The 24,828-nt window shown below is 39.5% G+C and overlaps 1 protein-coding gene across 2 annotated transcripts in view; it reads right to left on the bottom strand.

Annotated features, from left to right (window-relative positions):
* LOC109921086 (elongation of very long chain fatty acids protein 6-like) overlaps positions 1 to 24,828 on the bottom strand; it is a 74,249-nt gene that overhangs the window by 15,536 nt on the left and 33,885 nt on the right. Inside the window, exons 1-2 of one of the 2 annotated variants that reach the window (XM_048616352.1) lie at positions 17,274 to 17,340; positions 4,455 to 4,586 (exon numbers count right to left, since the gene is read on the bottom strand). In XM_048616352.1, the coding sequence (XP_048472309.1) occupies positions 4,455 to 4,525 (71 nt within the window). In that variant the 5' untranslated portion in view covers positions 4,526 to 4,586; positions 17,274 to 17,340. Of the gene's footprint in view, positions 1 to 4,454; positions 4,587 to 17,273; positions 17,341 to 24,828 lie in introns of those variants that run through there. The other variant, XM_048616351.1, reaches the window with a different exon arrangement.

Here is a 24,828-nt window from a genome sequence, read left to right as displayed (position 1 = left end):
TACCACCAATTTTGGTGTCACCACTATCTTACTAACCATGCTTCCTAAATTTGGATAAATGCGAGGTGTTGCATTTTGGAATGAAAACCAAGGGCAGGACTTATACAGTTAATGGTACAGCCCTGGATATTGTTGTTGAACAGAGACTCCTAGAGGTTCAGCCTCTTTGAAAGTTGTGTCACAAGTAGTCAAAGTGGTAAAGAAGGCACTTGGCATGCTTGCCTTCATTGTTCAGACCACTGAGTATCGGAGTTGGGATGTCATGTTGCGGTTGTACAGGACGTTGGTGAGGCCACTTTTGCAGTACTGTGTACAGTTCTGGTCACACTGCTATAGAAAGGATATTATTAAGTTAGAGAGGGTGCAGAAAAAATTTACAAGGATGTTACCAGGACTGGAGGTTTTAAGCTCTAGGGAGAGAATGGATAGGCTGGAACTTTTTTTCACTGGAGCATAGGAGTTTGTAAAATAATGAGAGATATAGACTTATTGAGGTTTATAAAATCATGAGGGGTATAGATAAGGTGAATAGCAAAGGTCTTTTCACTAGGGTAGGTGAGTTCAAAACCAGAAGGCATGTTTTTAAGGTGAGAGGAGAAAGATTTAAAATGGACCTAATGGGCAACCTTTTCACACAGAGGGTGGTTCATACATGGAAATAAACTGCCAGAGGGAGTGGTAGATGCAGGTGCAGTTACAGTTACAACATTTAAAAGACATGGACAGGTAAATGAATAGGAAGGTTTAGCAGGATATCGGCCAAACGCAGGAAAGTGCTTAGGTTAGTTTTGGAAACTTGGTCGGCATGGACAAGTTGGACCAAAGGGTCTGTATGACTCTATGACTCCAGTACTCCTGGAATATTGTCAGTGTCCATTGCCTTTGCAGTTTGCAGTGCCTCCAACTATTTCTTGGTATCATGTGGAGTTAACTGAATCGGCTGAAGACTGGCAACTGATGCTGGGTTCTCTGGAGAAGGCCAATATGAATCATCCACTCTGCACTTCTAGCTGAAGATTGTTATGGATGTTTCATTCTTTTCTTTTGCACTTATGTGCATGGTTCTCCCATCATTGAGGATGGGATATTTGTGGAGCCTCCTCCTCCAGTGAGTGGTTTTATTGCCCACATCCATTCACAACTGGATGTGGCTGGATTGGAGAATTCAGATCTGATACATTTGTTCTGGGATTGCTTAACTCCTGGCATGAAAGTAGTTCTGCTTCCTAACTTCTCCAGGTTGACATTTCATTTTGAGGTATGCTTGGAGCAGCTCCTGGCATGCCCTCCTGCACTCTTCATTGAACCAGGAATGATCCCCTGGCTTGATAATAGAGTCACAGAGTCACACAGCACGGAAACACACCCTTCGGTCCAACGAGTCCATGCTGAACATAATCTCAAACTAAAGTAGTCCCACCTGCCTGCTCCTGGTCCATATCCATCCAAACCTTTTCTATTCATATATCCATCCAAATGTCTTAAGACAACTAGCATCTATCTATATCTCTCATTATTTTACAAACTTCTATCAGATCACCTCTCAATTTCCTACATTCCAGTGAACAAAGTCTCAGCCTATCTGGCCTTTCCTTATAACTCAAACCTTCCACCCCAGCAACATCCTGGTAAATTTCTTCTGAACACTCTCCAGCTTGATAATATCCTTCCCATAAATGAGCGACCAGAACTGGACTCCAGAAGAGGCCTCACCAATGTCTAGTACAACTTCAACACAACGTCCCATCTCCTATACTCAAAGGATTGAGCAATGAAGGCAAGCATGCCAAATGCCTTTTTAACCATCCTGTCTATATGTGACGCAAACTTGAAAGAATTATGTACCTGCACCCCTAAGTCTCTCTGTTCTACAACACTACCCAAGACACTACCATTAATAGTACAAGCCCTACCCTTGTTTGTTGTACAAAAATACAATACCTTGCATTTATCCAGATTGAACTCTATCTGCCGTTTTTCAGCCCACTGACTCATTCGATCAAGATCCCTTTGTAATCTTAGATAACCTTCTTCACTGTCTACAATGCCATCAATTTTGGTGTCATCTGCAAACTTACTAATTATGCCTTCTATATTCTCATCCAAATCATTTATATAAATGACAAACAAAAGAAGACCCAGAACACTGCTGGTCACAGGCCTCCAGTCCGAAAAGCAACTGTCCACCATTGCTCTCTGTCTCCTGCCATTAAACCAATTATATATCCAATTGGCAAGCTCACTCTGAATCCCATGTGACCTAACTTTACTAATTAGTCTACCATGCAGAACCTCGTCAAAGGCTTTACCAAATCCAAACAAAGAACAGCTACTTCTCTGCCATCATCAACCTTTTTGGTAACTTCCTCAAAAAACTCAATCAAGTCTGTGAGACACAATTTTCCTCACACAATACCATGCTGACTATCCCTAATCAATTTTTGCCTCTTGTCCACAAATCCTATCTTTTATAATCACCTCCAACAATTTACCCACAACTGAAGTCAGACTCACAAGTCTATAGTTCCTTGGTTTTCCCTTACAACCTTTCTTAAACACAGGTACAGCATTAGCCACCCTCCAGTCATCATGCACCTCACCCATAGTTATAGATGATGCAAATATTTCTGCAAGGGTTCTCAATTTCCTCCCTTACTTCCCACAATATTCTGAGATACATTAGATCAGGTCCCAGAAATTTATCCACCTTTATATTCTCCAAGACCTCCCAAACTTCCTCTTCTGTAATGTGAACTGTTGTTAAAGTGGAGGATATGCTGGTTCAAGAGATTGCAGATTGCAATGGAGTAAAATTCTGCTGCTGCTGATGGCCTACAGCACTTCATAGATGCAAAATCTTTAGTTGTTCGATCTGTTAGAAGTCTGACCTATTGAGCACTGTGGTGATACCACATGACACTATGTAAGATATTTGCAATCTGAAGGCAAGACTTCATATCCACAAGGACTGTAGTGGTCACACTTATCAATGCTGTCATGGACAGATGCATCTGTAGCAGGTAGACTGCTGACAATGAGGTAAAGTAAGTTTTTGTTCTCTTGTTGGTTCCCTCATAACCTGCTGTATCCAGTCTAGCAGCAATGTCTTTAGGATTCAACCAGCTGATCAGTAGTGCTGTTACTGAGCCACACTTGGTGGTGGACACTGAACTCCCCAGCCAAAGTACATTCTCCACCTTGACCACACTCAGTGCTTCCTCGAAGTGTTGTTCAATATTGAGGAAACAGAGTCATCAGCTGCAGAAGGATGTTGTGTGGTAACCAGCAGGAGATCTTCTCCATGTCTGACCTGATGTGGAGGTCTCCCAGGGCAACTTCCTCCCAATGTATACCACTGTGCCACTACCTCTGCTGACCTGCTTTGCTGGTGGCACAGAGCATCTCCAGAGATGGTGATGATGGTGTCTGTGACATTGCAAGGTATGGTGCCATGAGTACGTCCATGCTAGGCTATTGCTTGACTAATCTGTGAGACAGCTGTCCCAATTTTGGCACTAGTCCCAGATATTAGTAAGGAAGAATTTGCAGGGTAGGGCTGTTTTTGCCATTGACGTTTCTATGCCAAGGTCATTGCTAGGTGGTCCATCAGGTTTCATTCCTTTTTGAGACCTTCTATTTATTGACACAACTGAATAACTCAGAGGGCAGTTGAGAGTCAACCACGCTGCTGTGGGTCTAAAGTCACATGTAGGCCAAATCAGGTAAGGCCAGCAGATTTCCTTCCCTGAGGAGTATTTGTGAACCAGAAAGGTTTTTCCAACAATTAGCAGTAGTTTCATAGTCACTATCAGCTCTTAATTTTTATTGAATTCAAATTCAATGACAGAATTTGAAGCCAGGTCCTCGGAACATTAGCTGAGTTACTAGATTAATAATCTTGCAATAATACCAGTGGGCCATCACCTTCCCTCATTAACCTGGTTGATTCCCAATGCTCAATATGCTAAGAATCATATGAACCTTGTAGTGAACTTAGAAAAACCAACTACAGTACTAATCTCTACCCTTCATTTTTCTTAATAGTATTAGCATTTTTATTAAAAGAAAATTAATCACGCAGACCAGACACATACAAATTTCATTAAGAAAATGACTAGGTTCACGATAAAACTAAACAATTTTTGCTAAATGTTTATGTTACCCTCTGATGGTAAAATCCTTAGCTGGTCTTTGGGCCATTCAATTGTTAGATTCAAGAGAGTGATCCCAGAGTCTGAGAGACTTCACCTGGCCACTCCTATCCTTGCACTTGGCCCAGTGAAGAGTCTCTTTCCAATGTACCTCCAGGTTTTCACTCTCCACTCATCATACTGGAACATTAGCTCAGTGCAGTGATCTCATCTTCAATGCCTTCTGTACAGTGGAACACAAATAATCTCGGCTGCCTATCATTTTTTTAAAAGTAAAATTGTCATGGTATATCACTCACTCACCTGAATAAAGCAAGGGTCAGTGACCACAAGACTAATGGTTTCCGAAGTTCAAACTTCTTCCGCTCTCTCATGTAATACTGCCCAGCAAAGATCAACGCAGCATAAACTGCAGAAAACAGAAACGACTTGCTCCTAATGCAAAACAGGAGAAAAGTAACTAAAGTTAGATTGTTGAATTTTAAATAAAGAAAACCATGTATGCCACTGAGTGATGCCCTACAGATTTCAAATTCTAGCAAAATTGGAATTAAAAACATTTGATTTGAGAAATTATTTAATTTTTTTTTAAGTGCAATGACTACTCCATGTAGCCATATAGACTTTGAAGGTGAATGATATGAGCCATCTCTAGCACAGCCTCACTTGCCTTGTTTGAGGGGGCTTTGATAGAACAAATAGGAACACTGTTTTCACTTGAAAGAGGATCAGTAGTCAAAGGACAAAGATGTAAAATCATTGGCAAAATAAGATGAGAGATATCAGGAGACGTTATTTTCTGCACCAAGTTGTTAATGATACTTGATGCAGTGCTTGAACAAATCGTGAAAGCAGATGCAATAGTAAGTTTCAAAAGATAATTTGATGTAACTTGAAAGGGATTTTTTAATTATTCTATGAGAAGTGGACATCATTGACAAGGCCAGCTTTTGCTGCCTATCCCAACTACTTGAACTAAGTGGCTTGCTCAGCCATTTCAGAGGATAATTAAAAATCAACCACATTACTATAGATATGGAGTCCCATGTAGGCCAGATCAGGTACATATAGCAGATTTCCTTCTTTTTTTTAAATGGGGAAAGAATCTTAGAGTTGTTATGATTGGATAGTTATTTCAGAGAGCTGGCAGAGATACAGCAGACACAATGTGTTATAGGATTCAAGGAGAATTTCTTTCCTCTCAGAGACATTGGTGTGTGGAATTTTCTTCCCCAGTGGTAGAGGCAAAGGCATCAAATATATTTAATGTTATGTGAGATTCTTAATTGGCAAGGGAGTCAAATGGCAAGAGGGTAGATAGGAAAGTGGACTTGAGGTCACAATCAGGTCAGCCACGAGCTTATCAAATGGCAGAGCCAGCTCAAGGGGCTGAATGGTCTATTGAATCCTCATATGTATGTTCTGTACATGTGATCCTACAAAAGGTTCAAGATAACCCAGCAGCTGACAGAAAAGCAGTTCTTCAGATATGCTAAGCTATTCAGACAAAAGTGAGAAATTATAGGGTAAGAGGGTGTTGCTCCACACCGGTGAGATGTGGATTTTTCCATGTAATTAAATTCCTAATCCCAGTCAAAAAAATTTAAGGAGATAGAGAGCAGACTTTGGATAATTTAAAGGACTGTAGGGAAATCCAATAACTTAACTATTCTCAAACTTATCATATGTCACCTCACGCATCAACAACTTCCATATGTTCTGAGGCAATCTCTGGGACCAACTGCCAAATCAAATTTAATACCATGGCCATAACTAGGTAGTACAACAGGTGATCTAAAAACTTAATGCTTATTGCTTTTAAGGAAACAACATCATAAAGCAGATCTAAAAGTTTCTCAAAGTACGAAAATAGTTTCAATCGCCCACAACTTTTATTGGAAACTGCTGTTTTTTTTAAGTCTTGTACTCTGTCCTCCACAAAGGCAAGTGAAGCAGAAAAATAGGTTAAAAACTCCAGGTTTTTGAAGTAACATTGTTTATCTTTCAGTTTTACTTAAATGGACTATTGTTCAATGTCGAATGGAGCTTGTTCAGCTTTTTACGTTGAACAGTATAATTAGTCATGCTGACATGTAGAAACTCATCGTTTAGGATCTAAAGAACAGAACAGATTGATCCCTACCCTCAAAGTCTTATCAGTTTATGGTTAAAATAACATCTAATCTTGCAATATCCACAGAGATTTCAATGACCACACCCTGTTATTTTTACCTCATTTTATTTGTTCACTTCCGTGGGGCAACAGCTGACAACTCATTATACTGAAAAAAGAACTATATTAGTAAAACGTGCGTCAACAGGCAAAGAAAACAGATGTAAGATACCATCACAAGGACCAGGCTCAGCAACTGTCACCGGGCTTGATATACTCTTGTACATTTAGTCCGTGCTTGCTTGCACCAAATTTTCCGCTGGTGCGTATTGAGCAGATTTTGCTGACAGTTTATCTCTGATTTTCATCAGCAATTTACTGAGAAATGTATTTAGGTACAAATCTGTACTCTGCCTTTACTGAGAAATATTTCTTCATTCAAAGCATTATGATTGCTTTTAGAATCTAGTATTCCTTTAACTTTTGCTGGAAAAGTGCTTTTTCTACAACTCAGACATAAGAAAAAGCCCCAAGGCTCTTCACAGGTTTATAAGGAGAACTGGCAATGAGCTGGAGGGGAGATATGAACTGGAGATAAGAAATTAATAGAGGTGACCAAGAGCTTAATCAAAGTGACAGGGACCAAGAGGTTTTAAAGGATGGAAAGAGAAATGGAAAGGAGGAGAGATTTAGATAAGAATTTCCAAAAATAATTATTAAGTAGCTGACTGTTTACTGCCAAGGAATGGATAAGTAATAGGGTAGGATGATTAAATAAAAAGGGAGTCAAAAAAAAATCCATTAAATAACATCTCACAAAACTTTAGGATGTCCTAAAGTGCTTTACTACCCATGAAGCATACTGACTGTTGTCATGTAGGAACTGCAGAAACAAATATATGCACAGCAAGCTCCCACAAACAGCAGTGAGATTTGTAACCAGATAATGTGCATCATTTGTGCTAGTTGAAGAATAAATATTGAACTGAACAGTGAGAGAACTCCCTTCTCTTTGAAATAAAAGATGAAATTATTTCTGTCCACCTCAAGTAATCCCAATGTCTTTCCATTTCAGTCTTTCATGCATTCTTGCTGTCCTGATCCTTCCTGACCCATTGTAAGTTTTTGTTGCCTGAACAACAGAAATTAGTTCCAGCTAATTGAAGTTAATAAATATGTAAAATGGTTCCAGCACAGCAAGGAGACCTAGTATACGTCAGGAACCATTGCCTTCAGCTGCTAACGGCGAGCAGCACCCTCTACTGCACAAATCAACAATTTAATTATTCATATGGGTAGACCTTAAGGTTCTGTTCAGGTCAGTGTGACTGAACATCCTTTTACTTGAGAGTGGTTGTGGTTCTTCTTTTCTCCTGTTATTTTCTTCCAGGCAAGGTTGAATCAGTCTTTTGAGGTCAAGGCCAATCTCCAAATTATTCTTTAACCATTGGCATTCTAATCTCATAGAAACAAAAACAAAGGTGTCATATACTTGAAATATGATAATCCTGTAAAAGGATCCTCATAAGACAGGTTCACAGTCCAGTAACTTATAAAAAATGATTAAATAAATTACATTTCAGCACTCCTCACATAAATATTTCTACAGGCTTAAAATGTTTTTTTATTCTTTGATTTCTTATAGGTCTCAGTTTATTCTTCTGAGGGTAGATAGAAAAGTGATAAATTGCATATATTTGGGCTTAAGACTCAAATCAATGATGACCAATCTTCCTACCTTGCTATTAAATTCCACTTGGCATTAATAGTGTTTACATATAATATAAAAGAACAAGGACCAGGATCACACCATTCAACAAGATCATGGTTGATCTGACTGTAACTTCAAATCTACATTCTCACATATACTAATAACTCCGTTGCAGGCGTGGCCAAAACTAGGGCTATAAATACAAGACAGCCACTTAGAATTGTTTAATAAGAATCAACTTACTACTGTCTTAAAAATATTCGAGGGCTCTGCTTCCACCACCTTTTCAGCAAGAGAATTTCAAAGACTCATGACTCTCAAATAAAATTTACTTCATCTCAACTTTAAATGGGTGACCCATAATTTTTAAACAGTAACCCGTAGTTCTAGATTCTCCTGCAAGAGGAAGAATCCTCTCTGCATTTACCTGGTGAAAATCCCCCCATGACCTTATATGTTCTAATCAAGTTGCCTTTTACTCCTCTAAACTCCAGAGAATACAAGCCCAACCTGTCCAACCTTTCTTCAAAAGGGAGCCAACTCATTCCAGGTAATAGTCGGGTAAGCTTTCTCTGAATTGTTTGCAACACATTTAAATGCTTCTCTAAATAAGGTGACCAATACTGTGCAAAATGTTCCAGATGTGGCCTCACCTATGCCGAGTAAAACTGAAGTGTATTCAATTCCACTTGTGATAAATTATATTTTAGCTTTCCTAATTACTTGCTGTAGTATAACTTACAATAGTAATAATTATAGAGAATACATTTACTGCTATTTACATTCCATAGCAACTTTCAGATTGCTCATTTTCTGGTAGGTTCAGTATCTGTAAACATCAGCTTTTTTTTTGAAGTACGTCTCATTTACCTGGTGTAGGATACACATCATGCTGAGATTGCAAACTGAAGCTCAAAAGTTATTGTTTAGCAGATTGATTGCATTTTAAGTATACTGACACAGTAGTCACCTGCCATGATCAGAGTTTTTTTTTGTGTAGTATTGCAAAGCATCAGCTTGGAACAGAAACTGGCTATTCAGCCTTTGTAGTCTATGTTCCACATGAGTCACCTTCCTTCCTTTTTATCTAATTCCCATGACACACACCTTGTAAACTTCACTCCCTCACGTTTATCCAGCCTCCCTTTAAATACATTTAGCTACGTGATAGCGAGTTCCACACTCACCACCATCTTGGTAAAGAATTTCACTTGAATTCCCAATTGGATTTATCAGTGACTGATTTATACTTAAAGCCCTAGTTTTGGCCTCACCTACAATGGACAATATCTTCTCCATATTTGACTTAAGAAGTTTTTTATATTATTATAAACTTGCCTATTGACACACACCAGCTAGACCCTGAAGAGACAGAATCCCTTTTAATAAAGTTGACTTACAGTTCCCACAAAGTGTACAGTCAGTGTGTGGGCAAGCTTGCAGTTCTAGTTAAACCCTGAACTTACTCCACTTTGTCAACTCTGGCAACTGAGAATGAATTGCAGTTACCTCTCATCGAGTTGAGACACTTAATGTCTTCCCTTATGCATCACCATTACACCTTCATGGCCTCTGACAATATCATCCTTGGCCTGCTGAGGCTGCATTTTGGCAGAGCAGACTGCAGTGAGAATGTACTTAACTGTATTTACATTGCTGAGGTTCAGGTCAGAGAATTGCTTCCTTAACGCTGAGTGAAATAGACCTCCTGCTGACAGACTTCGTTTCTCTCCCTCTTCCATCTAGAATCCTTGAAGTAAGCCAAATGTTCTTCAGCATCTGGACACTGGTCCATGACAGAAATGGTCTCCTGTTCAGCTATTTTTCCCCTTACGTTTATCTCTGTCTCTCATTCTGTTGTGAAAAGGATTTAGGACTCTGAAGCAACATTCTGATGATTTGCAGAGCTTTCTTCAGTGGAAATAAACAAAATAGGGGTGGAACTAAAAAGAGAGATGAGAAACACTTGGGGAGTTAAGGACAGGCCTAAGTCCTAGTCATGTGAATCTTAGGAAAACACATGCAGAAAAGCACATGGAGTAGATTGACTAGCGTCAGGCAGAATTAATAGAACAGTCTTTCAATAATATCACAGTAAGGTTAGAGCCTGGTTTATCTCTGCATAGCATGTATTTAGTCTTAATAATAAAGAAGCACAAGCTTGAAGACAGTCTTTATCTTATCTTCTCCAGTCCAGTGTCTTGAACCCAAATTCTTGAATGCAGGCATCCAAGACCACACAACAAAACAGCTTCCAAATCTGTTGCCAATGCCAGTCCCTTAGGGAATTACAAGGACAGGCACAGGCATTAATGTTCTGATTTTCTCTTCCTCTTTGTGGAATTGATCAAAATGTTAAGGCAGGAACAGGGAAGTTCTTCCCAGGGTCCTGGCCAACATTTATCCTTTAACCAACATTATTTGGCCATTTATCTTAATTTTTTTTAACAGGGGGTTTATCCTGTACAAATCAGTCACTGTGTTTCCCAATAAGTGACCATGTGAAAGATGCCAGATAAATACAATTTATTTCTTCAGAAGCAAGATTGTGGATGCTGAAAATATGAAATAATAACAGAAAATGCAACAATTATTCAGCACGTATGGCAACAACTTATTTCTTTACTCTCTAGAAAGAGCTTGACAGTCTCACTAAATAAGAAATCACACTAATTGAAGTCTACTGGCTTTGTACCTATGGTTCATCATGGACCAAGACCCTAATTTTAGCCAAGGGAGACTGGTAGCTATTAAGAGGTGTGCCATTTCTCTGCAGAAAGAGACATATTGGAACTACCATATTTGTAGTTGGCAGCAGGGACCAACAACAGCAGAGGTTTGCATGCCAAGTGCTAATTTACCTTTCTGGACTGGAAATTGGTACTAAATATTACTGAAACTAAAGAAAAAATAAACTTAATAAGAATGAAACTTAGAAAGACAACGGAGAAATCAATCCTCACTGGACTGCCATCTTACTAGTACAAAGGAATTTCACTGTTTAATTTGTTTTTATTATTCAGTATAGAAATTGAACTGCAAAGGTAGACCACCAGAAAGGGTGAAATGCATCAAATATAATGGGAATAAATAATATAGTACATATATTAAAGCCTGAAAACTGTAGAAGGAAAGAAAGCCTTCCAGAGATAAACAAAGTGAGATTTTAGGATGTTACAACATGGACTAAAATTAGACAGTGTTCTTAACTTGCTTACATTTCCTAGGGCAGGCAATTAAATACAGGTAAAATCTTGAACAAACTAATACTGAAACAGCAGTAAGAATGTGGAAGATGTTAGCAGAAAAGAAATGGTTGAGGAAAATAGTCTCAATGGATTTAGGGAGAATCTAAATAAGTACATGCAGGGTGAAAGGAATAAAAGCACATATTAATTAGGTTAGATGAAGAAGGGTGCGAAGTATAAAAGTCAGCATAGATCAACTGCGATGAACAGTCTGTTCCTGTTCTGTAAACATGATGGAGGTTTCTAACATCCCCAAGATTGGTGGCTGTGGGATTTGGGAGGTGTAAACAAATGTGAAAACAATGCTAACCACTTAAATCTTTAATCATGGTGGGTTGCGGGGTTCTAAGTAATCTGGTCTGGAGACAGCAGCCAGTGGTTTAAATACAGAACTGAGGCCAGTTGCTTAAATTTTCAAGAGTATTGCCTGGATTTTCCAGGGCTTAGATAAACTAGACAGATAAAGGGAGGTTGGAACTGCCAGATTCAGCAGGTGCATGCTTTATCCAGTGCTGCTTATTAACCATGGCAAGCAGCACTGCTTCTTTCCAGACCTATCATGCCAAGCAGATCAATCTGTTCTATTGCCTTCCCAGGACCAACACGATTCTACACTAGTCTGAATTTCACCACAGTGAAAACAGGAGGGAATTACAAGAATTCTAGGTTGAACATATTATGCGCTGCTGAAAAATGAAGGTAGCAAGCTGAGAAAGGCACAGAGCTAAATTAGATATGAAGCAGTTCATATATTGACACGTACAGTAATGGTAGCCTTCCTTCACATGTACATAGCATTGTACAAATCAGCAAAATGTAGTGATGCTTGACTTCTAAGAAATAGGAATGAGTCAGTCTCTGAAGACTCTGTATTCAGTGAAATTAACTGAGTATAATAATACACAAGGGAATGGTCTAGATAACAAGATTTTCTCATATAAAAAGCTTGCTGAACAAGTAGACTAAAATCAGCTCATCAATAAAATACCAAACTTTGCTCACAAGATGGAGTACAGTATGCTTCACCTTTTTAATGATCTTGCCATTTCCCTATATTCTAAAAACCTAGTGCCCTACTCAAATGCATTAGTTTGTTCAGCACATTTTCCCAATATCAAAAGTGGCAGTTCAAAAGATTATGCAATTTTAATTGGAAACTGCAGTCAGCACAACCCAAATTTCTGCAGTCTTTTAGTTTGTAAGTACATGACATTAATGGCAGGACAAAACTGGTTTTTAATAAAGCTCAATTAATAACCCCTATCACCATGCTAAATAGGACAGACTTCGATCAGATCTAGCAACTCAAGACTGGGCATCCATGAGGTGCTGTGGGCCATCAACAGCAGCAGAATTGTACTCCAGCACAATCTGTAACCTCATGGCCTGGCATATCCCCGACTCAACCATTATGATCAAGCCAGGGGATCAACCCTGGTTCAATGGAGAGTGCAGGAGGGCATGCCAGGAGCAGCACCAGGCATACCTGAAAATGAGGTGTCAACCTGGTGAAACCACCAAAAAGGAGTACTTGCATGCCAAACAACATAAGCAGCAAGTAAGAGACAGAGCTAGGTGATCCCACAACCAACAGATCAGATCTAAGCTCTGCAATTCTGCCACATCCAGTTGTGAATGGTGGTTGTCAATTAAACAACTGGGGGAGGAGGCTCCATAAATATCCCCATCCTCAATGACGCATGAGCCCAGCACATCAGTACGAAAGATAAGGCTGAAACTTTTGCAGCAACCTTCAGCCAGAAGTGCTGAGTGGATGATCCATCTCAGCCTCCTCCAGTGGTTCCCAGCATTACAGGTACCAGTCTTCTTTGATTAACTCCACGTGATATCAAGAAATGGTTGGAGACACTGGATACTGCAAAGGCTACGGGTCCTGACAACATTCCAGCAATAGTACTGAAGACTTGTGCTCCGGAACTTGCCATCACACCCCCGCACCCCATCACCCGCCAATCCACCACCTCCGCCAGGCTGTTTCAGTACACTTACAACACTGGCATCTACCCGACAATGTGGTAATGTTGTCCACCCAAGTCCAACCAGCACCTCCACGTCCTTTTAGTGGGCAGAGAGACAAACCAAAACAGACTGTGATCTCTTGTGACCTCAAAGATAGTGAACAGCTGACAACACCCTGGTTTCTATGCTGCATAACTCTATGATTCTATAAAGCCATCCACTGCAGGTTACATCCCAAACTGCCGATTAGGAGGGCACATAAAGGCAAAGGTTACAAAGCTAATTTCAACTCTCCTGGTGTGTACAAGAGGGCTAACGTGTACTAGTTACACGTGTAACATGTAACTCTAACATATTTAGGATTGTTTTACATTGGGATCTATTTAACTTAGACATTTACCCAAAAAAATACGAACTTATTTCTGTTATAGGAATTTTTTCATGTTGCATCCAAATGATTCTCTGATAGTTACAACACACCTACATTCTGGAATTGCGCCAGAAAAGATGTCAGGAGAACAGGCAGCTGATGTCTTGCCAAAATATACTTGAGCTTGTCAAACACCACAGTCTTGCATTATTAATTTATACATGGAGATGAATGCTAACTAATCCAACCTAAGGTGAAGAATTTGCCATCTCGAGCTACTTCAGATAAAAAGGTTTTTATTTAAAAATCAGTTTCCTATCCTTCTGGTAGTTTGATTACTGCTATTCTGATTTCCTGCATCAGTCAGAACCTTGAGAGAATTATGAAGAACAGTATCAATACACTATGTTTCCTCCGATAATATAGTAAATCGACTTCAAAAGTATTTCATTGGCTGTGAGGCTTTAACGGTATGTAAAGTCCTATATAAATGCAAATTAATATCGAACAACCAGTCCAGAAATCATAAAAGCTGCAGTCCCTTTGATCACATTCTTTCATGTTACCAACCCTATCATCTTTCCATCACAGCATGTGTATTTAAAATGTGTCTATTACATGGTCATCTCAAAGATCACCATCAATGCACCTACAATCTCTTCAGCTATCTCCTATAGAACTCTGGGGTGTAATCCATCTGGTCTGGGTGATTTATTCACCTTTCACCTTCCCCAGCACCTCTCCTTTGTGATGGCCACTACACTCATTTCTGCCCCTTGGCTCTCTTGAAGTTCTGGTATGCTGCTGGTGTCTTCCACTATTAAAAAATGATGCAAAGTACCTATTCATTTCCTCTACCATTTCTTTGTTCACCACTACTATTTCTCCAGTCTCATTTTTCAGCAGTCCAAGGTGCATTCTTGCCTCTCTCTTATGGCTTAGATATCTAAAAAAAAACTCTTGCAATCTTCTTTTACATTACTAGCTTGCTTACCTTCATATTTCACCTGCTTCCCCTTATTGTTTTCTTAGTTGTCCTCTGCTAGTTTTTAAAGGTTTCTAATCCTCTGGCTTCCCACTGATCTTCACCACATTGTATGCTTTTTCTTTTGCTTTTATACGGTTCCTGTTTTCCCTTATCAGCCATCGTTGCCTCATCTTCCCCTTGGTATGTTTTTCCTTGGGGTGTATTTCTGCCATACCTCCTGAATTACCTCCAGAAACTCCTGCCCTTGCTGCACCACTGTCTTCCCTGCTAGGCTCCCCTTCCAATCAAATCTGGCCAGCTCCTCTCTCATGATTTTGTAGTTACCTTTACTCAATTGCAACACTGTTACATCTGAGTACAGCTTATCACTCTCAAACTGCAGGATGATTTCTACTATATTATGGTCACTGCCCCAGAGATTCCTTCACCATAAGCTCCTTAATCAAGTCTGCCTGATTACACATCATCAAATCCGGAACTGCCTGTTCCCTAGTGGACTCTACCATAAGCTGCTTCAAAAAAAATCCTGTAGACATTCTATGAATTCCTTTTCTTGAGATCTGATTTTCCCAGTCAACCTGTACATTGAAGTCCCCCATGATTACTGTAATAGTGCCTTTTCAATCTCCTGCTTTATTTTCTTCCAACATCCTGACTACTGCTAGGAGGCCTGTACATAACACCCATCAGGGTGCTTTTCTCTTTGTGATTTCTCAAAGCTATCCACACATTCTACGCCTTCCAACTCTATATCACTTAACTCTGCCCCCTCTGATCAACTGCTTTTCCATCTTCCATGTACAATCTTTCCTTCAAATCATACAACATCCTGATTTGGTACTATAATCACTATTCATTCATGAGGTCAAAATCCTGAATTTCCCTTCTTAACAGCACTGTAGGTGTACGTACACTAGAGAAACTGCAGTGGGTAAAAAACACGTTCATCACTACATTAGATGGCAGTTAGGTACAAGAAACAACTTCTGACCATTGCAGTAATGCTCACAACCCATGAGAAAATATAAATTACAGCTAATGGTGACATACAAGGTGTAAATTATTGCTAACATTCAAAAGTATTCTTGATTAATGATTCTGTCACAAAATGCAGCTGTGTATTTTGACACTGCAGCACTTTACTCCTTGAATTCATCTTACTGAACAAATTGTTCTCTCCTCATTAGAAACATCCATGTGTCTAAATTAGGATGGATTTTCCTATCCAGAATTATAGAGCAATTTTAAGACGTGGTTTTTGAGTCTCATCATTTTACCAGCTGAGTATCCAGGTGAGGCTGTTTCTCCTGGGAGAAACAGGACATATTTGCCCTTCTCACCTTGTAAGCATATATTCTGCCCAGTTTCAAAAACAGCTGGAAAAAGCCTTTCTTATTTAGTGAAAAGCATTTCTGCTGGTGTTGGATAACATTATTCTTTACAGAAAATTAAGTTTTATGTTTATATTGTTATTATACAATGGGAAGAAAGAAGTCCTGCAGCTGTTCCTAATTATAAAAGTATTTTTATCAATGAGATAGTCTGCAGTTATACAAAAGTATGTAATTCTAAGAAGATAAACAGTAAATCCCATTTAAAATGAAAACCAATCACCACATTGAGACCACATGTTCTGCACTGATTACTTGTAACTCCACCCTTGAAAAGTGGTAATGCTTTCTAAGTCAAGAAGTGTACAGTCAGATCTCACATAGGCTGAAGTAAAAGTACTACAAAATACCTATAAATGTTGTAATAAAGCATCTTTGATAATCTCAAGATGTCCCCAAGCACTTTATAGTAAATGAGGTACTTTTCAAAGGAATGCACCTTGCAATGAAGGAAATTCAGCAGCCAATTTGCACATAGCAATGTCCAAAAACAATAATGTAATAATGATCAATGATGCTAATTGAGGGATAAATATTGGCCAAGACAGTTTACCATCTTCAGAATAGTGCCGTGGGATCTTTTATATCCAGCTGAGTTTAACATCTCATTCAAAGGACAATGTCTCCAACAGTGCAGCACTCCTTTTGCTCTGTAAGCCTAAATTTTGGTGTTTAGAAGTGAACCTGAACCCATGACTTTAGGAATAAAAGGATAGAGTGCCAGCACTCAGCACCAACTGATGTTATCACATCTTGATGTGATTAATTGCCATGCTCCCAATAATTTGTGACATACTAGAAAGACATAAAGAATAGACTTGCATACACAGTCTCCAGAAAACATACCATTCAATTCTTACAGCTTGATTTGAGAACAACACAGCTTGTAATAAGCTGGCACATATAACATAATAAGATACTCAAAGCTTCTTCACAGGTGCATTATCAAAGAGAGAAAACATTGGCTAGTCCATTGTTACTAATGACTAAGATAGACAAACACACATTCCAGAAGTACACAGCTCATTTGAAAAGAGAATTCAACAACTTAGGACTTCTTGCACTGCACTAAAAACAGACCGCATTATGTTAAGTATAAATCTTCCAAACTCCTAGCATAGCTTTCTTCCCACTGAGAACTTGACAAGTGAAAATGAGAACAGGAATGGGTTCAATGTAGTGATTTATATCACATCACATCACATTAGAGAAATCAGCAAGGGATGCTGTAACATTTTCTACATGTTAAAATAAATGTTGAAACAAACTTCAGAGAAACTCAAACATGTAGAAATCAAGCATAAGATATATGAGCAGAGACCATTAGGCACCTCAGGGCAGCTTCACAAATAAAGAGCCAAACTTGTATTTCATTTTATCCAACTAAGTATTGCTGCAAAAAGCATCAACGTGTCTTTTTATCTTGCAGTCATCAGGATAATTTGCAAATATATCAATTTAAGGAGAAAACTAACACTTACAATGCATGAGAGTAGAGTGCTAATTGGTAGATGATTCACAGTTAACTACAAGGTTCTAAATTTTAAACCATTAATCAAGTCCACCTGTCAGCCAATGGGCACATTTTTGTTCCATTTGGTATAAATGTTGGTTTTCCCTTTTAAAATGGCACCCTTGCAAATTGTCCTGATGACTGCAAGGCCATAAATTTAAACAACATGTCTATTTTTCAGCAGTACTCAAGTTGTGAATTGCCAAATGATCTCTATACAATTAAGTTAACTCCTGGGCATTTAATTTAGTCTGTTCAATGTCCAATGTCAAGTTATATACACGGAAGTGTATTAAATCAGTAGATATAATAATATCATTCCTAATTCACTTCAGTATTTTAAAAATAGGTTTTCTAGATTAAAATAGGTTTTCCAGAAGATACGTTATGAAGTTCTACCTTTGTATAAAAACCTATAAACAAACTTAATATCTAGGTCTGCTACTCAGATGAACCTGCTAAAATCATCTCACACATTAAAGAGGACAGGATGCTAATAAATAAAGATCTCATTAGCGGTACGTGTCGAGATAAATTAGTTCTAACAGCTGATAGCCCCAGTCTTTTTCTCAAAGACCTGGTAATCAATGTAGGTTGGATGGATGACTGTAATTATAAATAGATTGGTTACCTTGTCATACTTGAGGCAGTGCCTATTGAAATTTTTATGTCAATACCCAGAAAATGATGTTTTTTTTGGGGAAACATAATGTGATTGCTGCAAACAATCTGTACATTTGGCCAACCAGACAAAGCATATCTCAGAATGTAGACATATTGGCTTTGATTATATATTTACTCAATGCAAGTTTACATTATATATACACAATAAAACGTTAGAAACCCAAAACCGCAAATACTTTCAGCACAGACCTCTGTCAGCAAGGTATATCCTAATAACGTAACAACTTAACATTTAAATCCAAAACAACACAAACACCTGGGGTATGCATACAAAACATATTTTCAGAAGTACGTGGCCTGCATCTGAGGTTTCTATGGCCAGTGGTTAATGTAAACTAGATCATTCTGTGCATTTTTTCACTCAGAAAGATCAGTGGAAAAGGCAAGGCCAAGGTATTGCAACAAACCTCAGCCAGAAGTGCTGAGTGGATGATAAATGTCGGCCTCCTCTGAAGGTCCCCAGCATCACAGTCATCAGACAACTCAATTCACTCCACTTCACTCAAGAAATGGCTGAAGGCACTGGATACTGCAAAGGCTATGGGTCCTGACAACATTCCAGCAGGAGTACTGAAGACCTGCTCTACAGAACTTGCTGTGACAATAGCCAAGCCCTTCCAGTACAGTTTCCACACTGGCACCTAACCAGCAATGTAGAAAATTGCCCAGGAAGGTCTTGTACACAACATGCATGACAAATCCAACCCGGCTACCTACTGTCCCATTAATCTACCTACTGTCCCATTAATCTACTCTCAATCATCAGTAATGTAATGGAAAGTACCCTGGCATGGCGTGGCATCCTCTTGCCTCAGCACAGCAGTCTTCCAGCGGTATGTGGCAGTCTCTTGGCCTGGGAGACCTCAGCGTTGACTTCTGGTCGAGGTGATTCCAGAGCAACCTCCCAGCCTTATGAACCTCGAGGAAAGCCCAGCATGGTATGGAACCAAGGCGCAATGCAGACTGGAGGGTAGGTGCCAACGTGGTCTGGGTTGGAAAACTGTTGTTCTGAACTTTTATTTCTGTAATGCTGGACTTTCTATTTCTCTATTTTTCTGAATAAATGCTGACTCAGCCAGCAAATCTCACATCTTCTGAATGAATAAAAATAACATTCTTAGCTCACTGAGCCTGTACCGCTACTTCTCATTCTTATTAGGAAGTTTATAGTTCTCTTCTGCTGCACTACACTTAATGCTCACATATCAACCCTGCACCTCCAGCATCTGCCATTTCAGAGTGATTTGTCCAGTCTAAGGTATAACTTGCTCCCATGCAACAGTGATCACCATCACTTTGGGCAGGATTCTGGTTACAAAGTGAGGCCAGAAACTGAGGTTGATGAGCAAATAATTTCTTGTATTATTTTAATCAACCTGTTCTGAGATGTTATTGCACATCTGTGGAAGAGGGAGGACTTGAACCCAGGCCTCTTGGCTCAGAGATAGGGACACTACCACTGCACCACAAGAGCCCAAAAGCAAGTAACTTCTTGACTTGGTGACAGGATGGGCTGGCAAGACCCAACAACTTGCCCAATTCTCAGCAATAACCAATTAAGCCTCTTAACAAGTTTGCTGTCAGCACATCAGCAATCTGCAACTTTTGTGTCAAGAGAAGAGAGAGGAGAGGAGAATCTCATCACCAAGAGTAGCAATTACCTGGACCTATCAGAGAATTTGTGCCATAGAAATCTACACCTACCAAATATCCAAGATGTGCCCTCAATAATACCGCAGGTCTCATAGTATTGGCCAGTATGACCTGCCAGCACCCATAACAGTTACCTTGAACATTCGCATCCTAGCACCTTCCAGGAATCACAGACTTTAGGAGCAACTCTCAAGCTGCAATACACCATTACCTCTTGCAGACCACTAAGTTGTTAGTTGTGAAAACTGGACAGTACGTACAATTTCAAACAAATGAGACCTCACAAGCATAATGGGAAGGTTCTTGCAGGTACAGGCATCACATATTGCATGGAGCTCTCAAAGTTACTGAACGAGAAGACAGCGAAATTCCTCAACAGAAAGGGCTTCTAACTCTGTATACGTTCAGCATGTTTTTGACCACCAGTATTTTAAGCATGTGTATGCTTACTATCGTGGTGGTTACCATAACATATGCACAATCCAGCAATTGAGAATGCTGCTCTTCTGCAAAATTCAGAAAAGATTTCTTGGGTAAAAGAAATATCATTGAATAAATTACTACTCACACCTTTACATAATCTGGAGATGAAGGTGCCAAGTTGTGAGAACAGTAAACAAAGACTATTATTGAGCTGGCACATCTGATCCATGTATGTTGCTCTCAGTCTTTACTCATCGAAAACCACTGTATGTCCTGACACCTTTCTGCTCAGACTTTGAAAACTCATCCAATAAAAAGGTATCTTTGAATTGCTCCATTCTTGCTATTAGAACCACATGAGGTGGGATCATGGCTCCCTTTAAACCCCCTCTAGGTCAAACACAAACATCCTTTTTCACTTTGTTACATTTTAGCATGCAAACATCATTTTTCAATTAAACTTGAGAGCCAATTCCAATGTTTCTGGAGTGAAAAAGACTCCAGCTTTATTACCAGGATAAAAATTCAAAACATAACAGAAAACACATATTTGACGTTGTTGCAAAGATTTGCAGCTCAGGTTGTGGGTGAAGTTATTGACTTGCTCGCCAAGCTGGCTGGTTGTAGTTCAGATATTTCATCACCATACTAGGTAACATCATCAGTGCAGCCTCCGATGAAGCGATGTATTTCTACTCCGCTTAGTATTTACATGATCCGGTCTGTTGAGTTGTTTTGTGTCAATTTCCGGTTCTTTTTTGCAAGGGTTTGCTTGAAAAAGCACAGGTACTGCTTGCAGATACAGACACTTACCAACAGGTGGAGATAGACCCAACAGCACAGATAGCAAATAGGATCACCCAAACACTGAGGAGACTAAAGAATGCAGGACAAATAACCAAGACAGACTGCATAAAAATGAAACCAGAAGACTCGAACACCACCCCCCGCCTCCCTTCTATGGATTCCCCAAAGTACACAAACCAGGCATCCCCCTCAGACCCATTGTCTCCCTACTGGGCACACCTACATACAGGCTAGCCAAGGACCTACAACAAAGACTGAAACACCTGGTCGACGGATCACCCCACTTCATCCACTCAACCCAGAAATTCCTTAATAACCTCAAGAACATCAAAATCAACCACGACGAGATTATGGTATCCTTTGATGTTACAGCGCTATTCATGTCAATTGACATCCCACTAGCCAAAGAAACACTGGCCACATTACTAGAGGAAACAGGAACGCTGACCAACTGCTCCATCAGCAAGGACAACATACTCAGACTACTGGATCTATGCCTCACCACACACTTCACCTATAACGGTCAAGTATACAAACAGATTAATGTCACACACATGGGGTCACCCATCTCAGGACTTATTGCAGAGGCAGTCATGCAAAGATTGGAAAGCATGACCCTCCCCCGCATACAGCCAAGACTGTGGATACGATACACGGATGACACATTTGTCATCATTAAACGCACTAAGTTAGAAGACACACACCACCTCATCAACAACGTACTCACTGGGATCAAATTCACAAGAGAAGAGGAAAACAACAATCAGCTTCCATTCCTCGATGTCAGGGTAGAATGAATGCTGAATAGGGAATTCCGAACCACATTATACAGGAAGGCAACCCACACTGACCAAATCTTCAAACTCCACAGCAGTCATCCCACTGTCCACAAACAAAGCTGTGTAAGGACACTATTCAAACGGGCCTCAACCCACTGCAACACACCAGAACTTCGCAAGAAGGAACAGCACCTATACAAAGTGCTATCAGTGGATATCCCACCAATTTCATCCGCAGATGCCTACTAAATAGACAACACCAAGAGGACACAATATGTCCTAATACACTGGCCACACTACCGTATGTCAAGAATATATCGAAACTGACAATGAGACTCCTATGACCATGAGGAATCAGGATAGCATACAAACCCACACCACACTACGACAAACACTCACAAGGACCAAAGACCCCATACCCACGACATGCACGACCAATGTAGTGTACAAAATGCCGTGCACGGTCTGCCAAAAACATTACATTGGCCAGATAGGAAGGAAACTAGCCATCAGGATACACGAACACCAGCTAGCAACAAAACAACACAACAAACTTTCCCTCATTTCAGTACACTCAGACAACGAAGGCCATCAATTTAACTGGGATGACATGACCATCCTAGCTCAAGCCAACCATAGACATGCATGGAATTCCTAGAGGCCTGGTTCTCCAACTGTATTGGCTATCAATAAACATGTGGAATTGGACCCCATATACAAACCCTTGCAAAGAAGAACTGGAAATGATACAAAACACCTCAACAAACTGGATCACATAAATACTAAGCAGAGCAGAGCTACATCGCTTCATTGGAGGCTGCACTGATGATGTTACCTAGCATGGTGAAGAAACGTTTGAACTACAACCAATCAGTTCGGCGAGCAAGTCAACAACGTCGGAAAACACGTGTATAAAACAGGTAATGAATTTACAAACGTGGAGGGGAGGAAGGGTATTTAGCATGATCAGGAAGGTTGCAGAAAGCAGTTGCAGCTTAAGAGTTTTCTTTTTAAGAGTTTTTGAGTTGAAAGAGTGAAAAATTGAGGCCTTAACCCTAACTGTTGCCCTATTTCCTCAGCAATGAAGAAGCTGACAGATACTCTTGACTTTTAATCCATACATGTTTTTCCAAATTGCAGATTTGTTGAGATTGAGATTGCGGGAGGGGGAGTGCTGTCTATATCCTTGCTGTGTTAAGTCCATGTTGCCTTCTTTCTACTTTGCTGAAAGAAAGCTATTGAAGTATGGTTTGTTTATATACTACCAGTCTAGCTCCATTGTATTTCCTGAACTGAACACTCTGCAGGTAAACTTTCATCATCTATATAGCTCAAGTGTGAGTAAAACAAGAGATGCAAATTTCTGGACAGCTCACTGAGTTTCAGTGCTTCCCAATTCAAACAGTAATTCTGAAGCAGCCAGTTTTTGTACTAATTCTATAGAAAATAACTGTGCACCATGGCTGACCGTCTGCCTTCTATGAACAATCATAATTTATCTCTGTAGTCTGAGGATATCCAACCTGCATAACATTGCTAATTTAGCCTATAAAGCCTGGGAAATTTGATCCATTTTTTCCAAGATTGTCCACTTGCTAGTTTATTCTATTTACACTTTATGAGACAGGAGGTTTATAAAGAACTATTTTTGGTACGGCTTCCTCAAAAGTCCTAAATAGGACATCAAAATCTGTTACATTAGTTACTTGAGATATACAAAAACACTTTTAAGAAATATTCATTTAATTTCATAATAATATGCAGACCCAAAGTCAACATTTTGAATATCTGTATGCTGCAGTTGCATGAAATTTCTACATTTTAGCCAGTTGCAGTGTTTTAAACTTAGTCCTGGAGGGGAGACAACACTGAATGGATGCCATGCTTAATCTTTGCTGATGAGAACGTGTGCACAAAATCTTTGGAAGCTATGCTCGAATGGAAGAGGAGCTTGGGGAGCGCAGGAAAGAAACATCCCTTGCTCTTGGCCCTTAAGCAGTATCATAAAAGTACTTACCTCATCTCCAGCAATGTCCTCACCTTGCTGCAGCTGCCATATTTGCAGAAGGTGGAAGATCTGTTGGTCATAGTAAAATGGGCAAAGCAAGTTAAATCTGCAGCTTCCAGAAACATTTTAGATGTTAATTCACATCCTGGGAGTTTGTGTCTAACTACAGATCTCGTAACTGCTTCAAATAAATCCAGGAGTCCATGGATTGGAACTGGCCACACAATGTGCTCAGAATTCTCCGATTTAATCTTCATCCTCACCTGCATCCAATCTCACGAACTCACTAATGTCAATATTTGTATGACTCTTATAGTGCAGTGGTGGGTCCCTAGCGCTGAACTATAATGTCTGGTTTCAAGTCTCATCTGCTTCAGGTGTGTCACATCTGAAGAGGTTGCGTTTTTTAAAAAAATGTTAAAATTTGTCCACTGAACTGGTTTATCAAAGGTGTTCTAAAACTGGCAGTGAATTTCTAAGACTATATTAAGTTCTACCAAAAATAAACACAAACAGTTGAAAGGGTACAGTATAACTGACTAAGAAGAAAATGTATTGTGCGAAAAGATTTTTAAAAAGTTGCGTGTACAATAAAGAAAATGATACAATTGAGATCCTATTGTTGAAATAAGGTAAACCCAGAATATTATTTCAGAGCGTGCCAGAGGACAGGGCTAGAAAGCACACATTTAAATTAGTGAAGAATATATTTAAAATCAATACTAGAGTATATTCAACGCTGTGAAAGTTCTTAGAATAAAAAAGGGAGGTTAGCCAGAAACAAGAGGATCACTAAGAATGAAATTAAATGGCAAGCTGGAAGAATTAGTGTACCCGAGGCATTAGGATTGACAGACTCAACAGTCTTCTCACATTGCAAGAGCAAGAACTTTTCATTTTCAGTCTTCTCACCTTCTTGAACTTTTGCTCTCATGTGTGTTTTATCACTTAAAAGTCATCAAAATGTAATTTGAGGGGAAAGCCTTTGAATTCTCCCTATCTAATTTGT

Source organism: Rhincodon typus, chromosome 34 (assembly GCF_021869965.1).
Source record: "Rhincodon typus isolate 14 chromosome 34, sRhiTyp1.1, whole genome shotgun sequence".
In the NCBI taxonomy this organism is placed as follows: domain Eukaryota; kingdom Metazoa; phylum Chordata; class Chondrichthyes; order Orectolobiformes; family Rhincodontidae; genus Rhincodon; species Rhincodon typus.
This window is presented reverse-complemented; position numbering and strand designations above follow the sequence as displayed.